The sequence below is a fragment of the Oncorhynchus kisutch genome, linkage group LG18 (assembly GCF_002021735.2).
Source record: "Oncorhynchus kisutch isolate 150728-3 linkage group LG18, Okis_V2, whole genome shotgun sequence".
NCBI classification, from domain to species: Eukaryota; Metazoa; Chordata; class Actinopteri; order Salmoniformes; family Salmonidae; genus Oncorhynchus; species Oncorhynchus kisutch.
Genome location: NC_034191.2, coordinates 66925925 through 66938192, shown reverse-complemented (window position 1 = coordinate 66938192; position 12268 = coordinate 66925925). Strand labels below are relative to the sequence as shown.

At 43.2% G+C, this 12268-nt stretch overlaps 1 protein-coding gene across 3 annotated transcripts in view; it reads right to left on the bottom strand.

Annotated features, from left to right (window-relative positions):
* Window positions 1-923: 923 nt before the first annotated feature.
* The window catches only part of LOC109878541 (golgin subfamily B member 1), a 163341-nt gene continuing 151996 nt past the window's right edge, over window positions 924-12268 (bottom strand). For 2 of the 3 annotated variants that reach the window (XM_031796515.1, XM_031796516.1), the window contains exons 30-31: window positions 9373-9472; window positions 925-2560 (exon numbers count right to left, since the gene is read on the bottom strand). In XM_031796515.1, the coding sequence (XP_031652375.1) occupies window positions 2093-2560; window positions 9373-9472 (568 nt within the window). In that variant the 3' untranslated portion in view covers window positions 925-2092. Of the gene's footprint in view, window positions 2561-9372; window positions 9473-12268 lie in introns of all 3 variants that reach the window. The other variant, XM_031796517.1, reaches the window with a different exon arrangement.

Here is a 12268-nt window from a genome sequence, read left to right as displayed (position 1 = left end):
GGATTGCCTATGCATAGCCAGTGCAGACCCTTCAACAATGGCCACTTACGATACTGATGCTAGTTCAGATGGGCAACTCTTGTGAGGATCCAAAATAAAATAATGCCTGGTAATCATAACCATCATTCATATAAGCATCAACATCCCCCTCTCTCTCAGACAGAGGGCCACACTCTCCACAAACAGACCAGGGCTAATTTGGGATGAAAATAAAATAGTGAGTGGCAATATTTTGTAGGTGTACCACAGATTTCTAGAAGACCACACACACAGATACACACACATGTATAAGTGAAACACACACTGTCAGCCAGTCGTAACTAGACATATTCATTTAGTAAACTAAGGGTGGGAAGTTAGGGGATGAGAGAAGAAACTCTTTGTCAAATGAGCTTCCTGTGTAGAACATACATGTCAGAGCCGGTGTCTACTGTAAGTGTGTGAAGATGTCTGAATAATCCCTCCACAGAGCTAAAGCCAGTTAAAAACAGATCAAAGACAAGCTTAACCTCTGTAAAACCTCGCTGGTTTTTCAACAACAACAAATGATCATTCCCATCGTTGTTTCCAGGGGACTCTTTTCACCGTCGCGCAGCTGCCTTAGTTTGGGCCTGGGAGTCCTTTAAAGGCCTGTGGTTTCACTTTTAATGACTGTGCTCTGGTGTGTGAGTCTATATGTGTGTGAGAGCATGTGCGTGTGTGTGTGTGTGTGTGTGTGTGTGTGTGTGTGTGTTGGTGCATAAAAGCGGTGTATTTTTGACTGTGACAGCGATACCACTAACAAGCCAAGCTCTGCCTCATTAAAATGGAGAATCCTGAGAGAGAAAGAAAGAGAGAGAGAGACAGAGATAGGGTAATGTTTACTGCTCATTTTTTATTGTTTATTCCACTATTTATTTATTATCTATTTCACTTGCTTTGGCAATGTAAACATATGTTTCCCATGCCAATAAAGCCCCATTGGATTGAATTGAATTGAGGGAGAGAGAGAAGGAAAGAGTCTGTGGCTGCACGCCTCAATGTTTCTCTTTGAATAGACAGAGGGAAAGAGAGAGGTCTGAGGAAAGATCATGTTATGTGTTCAGCCATTATCATTATCACAGTGAATCCCACAGTGAATCCCTCCCTCCCTTTCTGTCACATGTAGGTCTTGTTTAGCCAACACTGGCTTCCATGTCACAACTATCTGGCCTACAGTCTCAACTATCTGGCCTACAGTCTCAACTATCTGGCCTACAGTGACAACTATCTGGCCTTCAGTGACAACTATCTGGCCTACAGTCTCAACTATCTGGCCTACAGTCTCAACTATCTGGCCTACAGCGACAACTATCTGGCCTACAGCGACAACTATCTGGCCTTCAGTGACAACTATCTGGCCTACAGTGACAACTACCTGGCCTACAGTGACAACTATCTGGCCTTCAGTGACAACTATCTGACCTACAGTGACAACTATCTGACCTTCAGTGACAACTATCTGGCCTACAGTGACAACTATCTGGCCTACAGTGACAACTATCTGGCCTACAGTCTCAACTATCTGGCCTTCAGTGACAACTATCTGGCCTACAGTGACAACTATCTGACCTTCAGTGACAACTATCTGGCCTACAGTGACAACTATCTGGCCTACAGTCTCAACTATCTGGCCTACAGTCTCAACTATCTGACCTTCCGTGACAACTATCTGGCCTACAGTCTCAACTATATGACCTTCAGTGACAACTATCTGGCCTACAGTCTCAACTATCTGGCTTTCAGTGACAACTTTAAACATAAAACGGGATTTTTTTAAAATGTGGATTTATTAACAAACTGGAACTCAGAGAGACAACAATAACTACCAATATTACTACAATAGTCTCCATGTTACAAGGCACTGTACGAGTGCAGGAACACACTCACACACGGCACTAACCACAAATGACACGCAAACTCAAAATAGAGTTTGGCACATGGTACACAGTCATACAGTGATCAGAGACAATGATATGGCTTCATAACTGAACCCATCCAAAACAACAACCAAACAAGGAAGAGATGTCAGGCATTAGAGGTCAGGGAACAGGGTTTAGAGGTCAGCGGGAGGTCAGGTGAGGGGCGAAGCGTCCTTGGTCTGTCGTATCTCTGTAGCGAGGTGGTTGATCCTACCTGACCAGTAGAGCTCTCTGTCCTGCAACTGTACTGATAGTTCTCCCACCCTCCTCACCCAGTAGGCCTCATTAACAGCCTGGGCCTCGCCTGGCTCCCGCGGCCCAGCCACGCTCAACTCTGCTCGGGTCAGGGCAGTGTCCTTCTCCCCTGGCCTGGGACTGGGGCTGGGGGGGTGGTGAAAAGGGGAGGGGGAAAGGTGGGAGGCAGGGGGAGGGTATCCTGTGTCTCTATCCAGAGAGGGGGAGAGGGAGGGAAGGGAGCAGGAAGATCCATGGGTGAGGGAGAGGGGAAGGGGGGAGGTACCCCTCCGGTGGTTGGTTGGCGATATCACTCGTCTGCGCTCTGCTCTCTCCTCCTCTAGCTGCAGACGCAATCTCTCGTTCTCTCCTCCCAGAGCACTCAGCTAGGGGAAAGAGAGAGAGTTTGAGAGACAGAGATAGAGAGATACAGTTTGAGAAAGAGAGAGTTTGAGAAAGAGAGTGAGAGAGTTTGAGAGAGAGGGTGAGAGAGAATAAGAGAGAGAAAGAGAGAAAAAGCGAGGGGAATGTGGAGGGTAGAAGAGAGGAAAGCTGTTAAATGTTCCTGAGAGCTGTCATCATGGTGTAGATGTAACCAGAAAACAACAGAGACAGTCAGAGATGAGAGAAATGGGTTTACGACCCTACACACTGTCAACACAAAACTCATCAGGCATGGTCAGAATGGAACTGGGCTCCAAAAACAATCATATCCAAAACTTGAGATCATTTTTTGTACGTAACTGGCAAGTTTAAGGTGTGTTTTGGTAGGTAAGATGCATGTCAATGTGTGAGATCTGCAATGACACAGTGATCAGAGAGAGAGAGAGAGAGAGGAGCTGGCTGATTCCTGGTTATTTTGAGCTGTACGGTAAGCAGACAGAGATGAAAAACATACACATGGACAGAGAGAGTCTATAGTGACAGTGACACTCTTCCCCATCTGTTCCTCAGACATGTGTACGTAAGAGTGAGTGTGTGTCGGTATAGAAGCTAAGGTTAAAGACCGATGTCACACACACACACACACACACACTTCCTATTCAAAGAGTATCTGAATAACACACTCCCCCCCAAGTACTCGCCCCACGGCCGTTGTTATCGTTTTTTTTTGGTTGACAAAGCAGAGGTGAGGAGTGTTGCACAACCCAACAACCCAGTAAAAAAAAACACTGCAGTACACATTGTGCACAACGTGGGCAATGACATCAGAGGCTGAAAAAATAGTGTTCATTCTTTGCAGCAACAAACAATTGTTGTTGTAATTTCGCAAACGTATGTGGCTTTTTCACCATTAAGGATTCTTTCACCATTATGCATGCACTAATTGTAAGTTGCTCTTGTATTTGAATATTATTATTATTATTATTTTCTGTGTATTTGAGCATTTTCAACTAATGTGGTCCGAATTAACTACTTCAATTGGAAGTATTTTCAAGTATTTTCAAAGCATTTCAGATAAATAGCCTATTATTTGAAATTATTTTCAAATACTTATTTGAAATAGTATTTGAACCTAGGTCTGACTCACACAGTAACATTTCCATTACATCTCTGTACTCTAGCCAGTGGTTCCTAACCTTTTTTGATGGGATAAAACATTCTGTGGCACACCTAAACTTTTCCTAATAATGCATTTAGTGGTAATGACCTCCATCTCATCTGATCCATACTGCAAATCATCAATTTCCTGTGACCCACAAAAGGAATCGATTAAATTAATTTAAATAGGTTTCATTTGTGTGTACCCCTTTAAGAGCGTCCCGTAAATATTCAATAGAAAGAAAAATATGTAGGCCTAGCTCCGGTAAAATAGTAAAGCTCTAGAGACCAGCGGTTTGTAAAGGTTTTCTGCATTTCAAAATGGATTTGGACGGTGTAGGCCGTCATTGTAAATAATCATTTGTTCTTAACTGACTTGCCTAGTTCAATGAAAAAAATCTATGTTTTGCAAGTATCTGGCCCAAACAGCAACAACATTCTCAGCAACATTTACAGAACCTTTTTACTTGCTATGACTGTGATACTGTATGTTATTTTTTAACTACCTTAGTTGACTACCTTAATTAAGTCACTCTGGATAAGAATGTCTGCTAAATGACCAAAATGTAAATGTTTATGTGAAAATGAACTGCAAAGCACACTGGGTATTATTTTTGGCCTTGTTATGGGGTCATGTCTAGATGGGATACAGCTTAACCTAATTCTCCTAACCGGCTACGCTCATTTCACACAATAGTGCCTTCGGACTTCTGATGCAGGGTGAAAGGGGGCCAAAATGGTATAGAAATGTATTTTATATTTAGAAAATACAAATTACAGCTCTCAAAAGCATCTTGTTACAAAATACCCAGAAGTAACTGAAATACATATTTCAAATACATCAACAGAAATGCTGCCCATATCTGGTGCCAGCACCACAGGTGCTCCTAAGCCAAAATCCCATGTTCATTTTGTCACGTTTACAAGTGAGTTAAAAAAAAGATAATGTAAAGTTTTGCGGCACCCCTGAGAGTTTCTCAAGGCATACCAGTGTGACGAGGCACCCCTGAGAGTTTCTCAAGGCACACCAGTGTGATGAGGCACCCCTGAGAGTTTCTCAAGGCATACCAGTGTGATGAGGCACCCCTGAGAGTTTCTCAAGGCATACCAGTGTGATGAGGCACCCCTGAGAGTTTCTAAAGGCATACCAGTGTGACAAGGCACCCCTGAGAGTTTCTAAAGGCATACCAGTGTGACAAGGCACCCCTGAGAGTTTCTAAAGGCATACCAGTGTGATGAGGAACCCTTGAGAGTTTCTCAAGGCACACCAGTATGATGAGGCACCCCTGAGAGTTTCTCAAGGCACACCAGTGTGACGCGGCACACCGGTTGAAAACCACTGTTCTCCTCCCCTATCCCTCTATCCCATCCCTCGTTCACAGAAAAGACAGACAGGCGGCAGTATTGGGATTATTAGGAAATATGTCTATCAGATGTGGGGCTTCCAATCTTTCTATTCATGTGTGTGTTTGAACCGAAACTGAAATCTTACTCCCTTCCTTCTCTCACCTGTTGATGATTCCTCCGATCTGAAACAGCCTGAATAAGTTGAAGAAATAAGGTGTAAACTCTTTCCACCTATCCTGTATATCCACAGATCCAGTAGAATCTAAGACCAACTTTATCTGTAGCCCTGCAAAATGCCATATCCCCTGCCTTGTCCAAAACCTCAGCCAAATCTCCAACCCACAGTTTGTAATCCAGTAATACCTTCATATGAAAATGTCACCTCCCCCACCCAGCCCAAATCAAACCACAGTTATGTGTCTGCGAAAACACAGTATGATGTAAATTAACTAATTAACTCTAACATTCTTCGGGACATGTTTCATTTTCCATCATGTTTACAAAGACGAGACGTTTGCTAATTAAAAATCCCTGCACGAGTCTCTAACCCTGAACTGGTTCCGTCTAGGTGGGTGGAGTGTGTGTGATTGGTTTAGCTGATCATAGGCTAAAACCCACTGGTGACCAGTGTGAAGGCTGTCTACTACTCTTAGCAGAAGCAATAACAACACATTCAATATCCAAATGAAGAAAGGAGATTAGCTATTATTCTGAGCCACTAATCTATGGAAATTAAACATGTGTTATTCTATGGAGATTAGACAGCTATAATTGAGCTTCATCTGGAGTTCTCTAGCTGCAGAATGAAGTAAGACATTTCATTAGTCGTTTGACAAGGACATGGATAGGCGTGTGTGTGGCAGATGGCGGCTGGTGAAATTGAGTGGGAGGTTGCCTGTCTGTCTAGGTGTGTGTTGGCGTCCTCATTAAGTGTTCTGTGTAGGAGCGGACGGCTGGATCGATATGTGTAATGATTCACACAGCAGATTAAGAGGTGTCTGAGACCCAGGCTATTAAACACAAGATACACACAATGAGGTGTCTGAGACCCAGGCTATTAAACACAAGATACACGCAATGAGGTACCTGAGACCCAGGCTATTAAACACAAGATACACGCAATGAGGTGCCTGAGACCCAGGCTATTAAACACAAAACCACACACAATGAGGTATCTGAGACCCAGGTTATTAAACACACACAATGAGGTATCTGAGACCCAGGTTATTAAACACACACAATGAGGTGTCTGAGACACAGGCTATTAAACACACACAATGAGGTGTCTGAGACCCAGGTTATTAAACACACACAATGAGGTATCTGAGACCCAGGTTATTAAACACACACAATGAGGTATCTGAGACCCAGGTTATTAAACACACACAATGAGGTATCTGAGACCCAGGTTATTAAACACACACAATGAGGTATCTGAGACCCAGGTTATTAAACACAAAAACACACACGATGAGGTGTCTCAGACCCAGGCTATTAAACACACACAATGAGGTGTCTCAGACCCAGGCTATTAAACACACACAATGAGGTGTCTCAGACCCAGGTTATTAAACACACACAATGAGGTGTCTCAGACCCAGGTTATTAAACACACACAATGAGGTATCTGAGACCCAGGTTATTAAACACACACAATGAGGTATCTGAGACCCAGGTTATTAAACACACACAATGAGGTGTCTGAGACACAGGCTATTAAACACACACAATGAGGTATCTGAGACCCAGGTTATTAAACACACACAATGAGGTATCTGAGACCCAGGTTATTAAACACACACAATGAGGTATCTGAGACCCAGGTTATTAAACACACACAATGAGGTATCTGAGACCCAGGTTATTAAACACAAAAACACACACAATGAGGTGTCTCAGACCCAGGCTATTAAACACACACAATGAAGTGTCTCAGACCCAGGCTATTAAACACACACAGAGGTGTCTCAGACCCAGGCTATTAAACACACACAATGAGGTGTCTGAGACCCAGGCTATTAAACACACACAATGAGGTGTCTCAGACCCAGGCTATTAAACACAAAACCACACACAATGAGGTGTCTGAGAATCAGGCAATTAAACACAAAAACACACACAATGAGGTATCTGAGACCCAGGCTATTAAACACACACAATGAGGTGTCTGAGACCCAGGCTATTAAACACAAAAACACACACAATGAGGTATCTGAGACCCAGGCTATTAAACACACACAATGAGGTGTCTCAGACACAGGCTATTAAACACACACAATGAGGTGTCTGAGAACCAGGCTATTAAACACACACAATGAGGTGTCTGAGACCCAGGCTATTAAATACACACAATGAGGTGTCTCAGACCCAGGTTATTAAACACACACAATGAGGTGTCTCAGACCCAGGCTATTAAACACACACAATGAGGTGTCTGAGACCCAGGCTATTAAACACAAAAACACACACAATGAGGTATCTGAGACCCAGGCTATTAAACACACACAATGAGGTGTCTCAGACACAGGCTATTAAACACACACAATGAGGTGTCTGAGAACCAGGCTATTAAACACACACAATGAGGTGTCTGAGACACAGGCTATTAAACACACACAATGAGGTGTCTGAAACCCAGGCTATTAAACACACACAATGAGGTGTCTGAAACCCAGGCTATTAAACACACACAATGAGGTGTCTGAGACCCAGGCTATTAAACACACACAATGAGGTGTCTGAGACCCAGGCTATTAAACACAAAACCACACACAATGAGGTGTCTCAGACCCAGGCTGTCCTTTCAGAATCAGGAACCTGTCACACACTGAAGGTCTATAGGTTCTCCACTGTACTAACCTGTCACACGCTGAAGGTCTATAGGTTCACCACTGTACTAACCTGTCACACGCTGAAGGTCTATAGGTTCACCACTGTACTAACCTGTCACACGCTGAAGGTCTATAGGTTCACCACTGTACTAACCTGTCACACAGTGAAGGTCTATAGGTTCACCACTGTACTAACCTGTCACACGCTGAAGGTCTATAGGTTCACCACTGTACTAACCTGTCACACAGTGAAGGTCTATAGGTTCACCACTGTACTAACCTGTCACACACTGAAGGTGTATAGGTTCACCACTGTACTAACCTGTCACACACTGAAGGTCTATAGGTTCACCACTGTACTAACCTGTCACACAGTGAAGGTCTATAGGTTCTCCACTGTACTAACCTGTCACACAGTGAAGGTCTATAGGTTCTCCACTGTACTAACCTGTCACACACTGAAGGTCTATAGGTTCACCACTGTACTAACCTGTCACACACTGAAGGCCCAACAGGTTCTCCACTATAATAGATATAAAGACTGTTATAATTCACCCTGTCTCCTCTTACTAATAGTGAGCGCACAACTTTCCTACAATTTCCACCACTCCACCCCACCAGCGAGTCAAGGAAATGTAATGAAAGTAAAGGACTAATGTTTAGAGTAAATCCCAGGTTTCAATAGGCCATAAGATATTCATGTTTCAAGAAAGGAGTGTATATATTTGGCCTGGCAAAGTGGTTATATGCTCTGACTGAATGGAAGCTGATAATACATGTTTTAATCAGCTGGTCTCGCAAAGAAATGATTAGTCCTCACTGTCCGAATCAAGACCGAGTACCAATGTATCCGACACCGAGACAAGACCAAGAAGCTCAATATGCGATATCGAGACTGGATTTGAGTACTACAACACTGGCTATAACTATACTAAACAACTCTAGAGCAAAACAGTTGACATGCTGCTGATACCTTTCAAACCCAAAACATTCACAACAGCCAGGTGATTGATTCTAGAAGCTTTGTTCAAGAAGAGGAAGAGGAGAGAAAATAAACATTCCTCTTCCTGCACGTTGTGGATTTGTTGACCATTTCTCTTGTGAAGTGACAACCCAGATAAATGACGGTGCACTTCTCTTTTGGTCAGGAGATTCTTCTGTTCTTCCTTTCTGTCTTTTATCCCAGCATACCATTTCTCTTCCCCGTCAGAGAGTGATGGGCTACAACACCATATTGATACTTCTCTCTCTGGCATGAAAGAGAATCATTTAGTGATAAAGAAACGTCACCGTTATCTACTGATGAGATTGGTTCTCTCTTTCCTCCCTCCTTCAGAGGAAATGGATGTGTGTGTGTTTGATGTCAGACGCTTTAAGGATTCTTCTTCAGTCTGAACTACACAGCAGGTGGGCTGGTCTGTGTGTGTGAGTCTGTGTTGGGCCAGATGGACCCAGTATGTGTGTGTGTGTGTTCTTACCTGTTTGTTGAGCAAGCCTATAGCCTCCAGGTTGCTTCTCAGTCTGACCTGCATGTACTGGATCCGACTCAGGTTGGTGGTCACAAAGCTCTCCCTCTCCCTGCACACACACACACACACACACACACACGCACACGCACACACGCACGCACACACACACACACACACACACACGCGCACACACACGAGCACACAGAGGAAAGAACATTGTTAAACATTGTTACACATAACAGAGTTGAAAAGCATAAAGTTGATATTTCAATGATAAACATGTGCACTTGTCTAACAAAATATTTTCATCAAATGTACTTTGCTTTACAAATTCAGGGCAAAGAACAACAAATTGGCAAACATCTTGATAAAGCACATCAAGATATGTTCTGAACATAGATGGAGGACGGAGCTAAATGGATTTCAGAATTCATTAAATCATATAGAAGACATTTAACAATTTATTAACATTTTTGGGAAATTACAAACAAATGTTCCCTCTGATATCTCCAGATCCTCGGAGACTGAGTGAGGAATGTCCATTAAATGAACGACGTACAGTAAAATAATGGTTGCCTGTCCTGACTGTGTGTGTGTGTCAGTACTCTCCCAGTCCTGTGCTGTGGCTTTCATGCACCGATGGGTCCAGTTAGGAGGGTAGTAACATTAGCATGCAAGCCTTGTAAATACTTTTACTAGCCCTCTCGTCAAGCCAAGACTCCTTAGCCTATTAGACTACTGCAAAGGACCCCAATCTTCATTTTCTTGTCAAGAGGAACTAAGGGTCTGTATCTCATGTTGATAAAGAGCAGTGAATGAAAAGGCAGGGGATCATGCTTGACTTGTTTAACGTAGTCATCATATTGCTAATGAATAACAATCTCCATACGCACGCGTGCCAGTGAGCGCGCGCACACACACACACTCACACGCACCTCCTATTAGCAACAACTTAAAGAAGAAGCCAAGATGCTAGGAGCCCATTATGAAGATGAACATAGATCAGAAGTCACAGCGATACGTCTCTGAAATGTAGTCTCATGAACCACATCGACCTGCTTTATCTCAATCAATATTAAACAGCTCAGTGGGGTCGAGACACGGGCACATAGAGGACAATAATGACTTAAACTTAAGACAACAATAGGTGTCCTTCATTAGAGAAGAACATCTGCATACAGAACCCTACTGTACCTTCTCCAGGGTTATATGGAAGTCCAGCTGTTTTAAATACCTATATGGGACACGTATTACCTGTGATAAACCTGTACGTGAATAACTCATGTGTTTTGTCACAGAATAGCACACATCTGCATGGATATTGGGTTATTCATAATGGTTAACATCCATGCATATCATGGGATTCGTTACATGTGATTAATAAGCTGTTTGTGTTATCAGAAATATAAATAAAGCTATTGGAATACATATAGAGAGATATATATAGAGAGATATATATAGAGAGATATATATAGAGAGATATAGAGAGTTGAACAATGTCCACAGAAACCCTCTTGTATCTCCATGTTTACCAACATGTTGTTCTGGTTTTAACCAGAGCCTTCATCAGGCTGTAAAACATCTCATCAACACAGAGGCTGAGGCTGATAGATTTATGTTCACACACTTAAACCAGTGGAACACGCTTGGTTGCTGTGTGTTTGGCACTGGGCCTGTATACACTTATGTGTATTTGTTTGTGTGTGTAAGTGTCACTGTGTGTGTTTGTATGTGTGTGTGAATGTGTAATTATAGGCCTAACCCAATCAGTGTGTGTATAATTACAGTCATTAGTGTTGGAGACAAGCTGACATCGCCACAGAACAAACACTAACGAGTTCGCTCTCCCTCTCTCTCCCCGTCCTTCTCTCTCTCTCTCCCATCCCGCTCTCTCTCTGTCCCTCTCCCCTCGTTCTTCTCTCTCTCCCCCCGTTCTTCTCTCTCTCTCTCGCGCTTTCTGGCTCTTTCATTCATCACTCTTTCTTGCTCTCTGTGTCATATCTAGTTATCTTTCCTGCTCACTCTCTGTATCTCTCCACCCCTCTATCCCTTCTCCTCTCCCTCCCTCTAATCCTCTTCTGGAATGACTGTGGTGCTAATTAAGAACATGATGGTATTGGTGGTAATTTAACGACCTTCTGGCTCCGCTGAGAGACTGGAGCTGACAGACAGATGTGACACAAGTGCTCCTAGCTGTTTCAGTGCAGCTGGAGGGAGAAGCTCTGTAACACAGAATGAGAGACAGAGACAGAGAGAGAAAGAGAGACAGAGGGAGAGAGACAAAGCCAGATAGCGAGAAAGAGTGGGAGAGAGAGAGAAATATATATTTAAGGCCTAGTTTCACTCTTTCCTCTCATCTTCTCTCTTGCCCTTTTAGACTGAAGAAGAGCTTTCAGGGGTTTTAGTCTCCTTGCTTTTCTCATATCCTTCATATCCTGCATGCTTCATTCTATAGCTAGAGGACTCCTGATATCTCCAGGTGTGATAAGTAGGATTTTTTTTGTCTCTTTATCTGTTGTTGTCTGGTACTGTATTTTTGCTAGCTAGGGTCACCTACTTTAAGGGCTGCCTATCTTCCCAGTAGTCTACTTGGTGTGTGAACTGCTGACTGCTCATCATTTGCAGATAGTTGTTGACACATCAACCAGGATCAAGGTGGAGAGCAACTTGTTTTGGTAATGAGTGGCTGTATTGGGGGAGGAGTGGTTTCACTTCTCCTAGGCAATCAGCAATTAGTACAGGGAAGTGTTCTCTCCACCTTTACGAGTTAATTAGCTATTACTGTTAGTTCTTCAGTCTCCCCTTGATTCTCAGCGGCAGCTAAAAGCAGCGGTCATGTTGCAAAACTATGACCGTCACCGATACAAAGACTGGTCTGCCGAAAGAGAGGAAGGCTTCACACCAC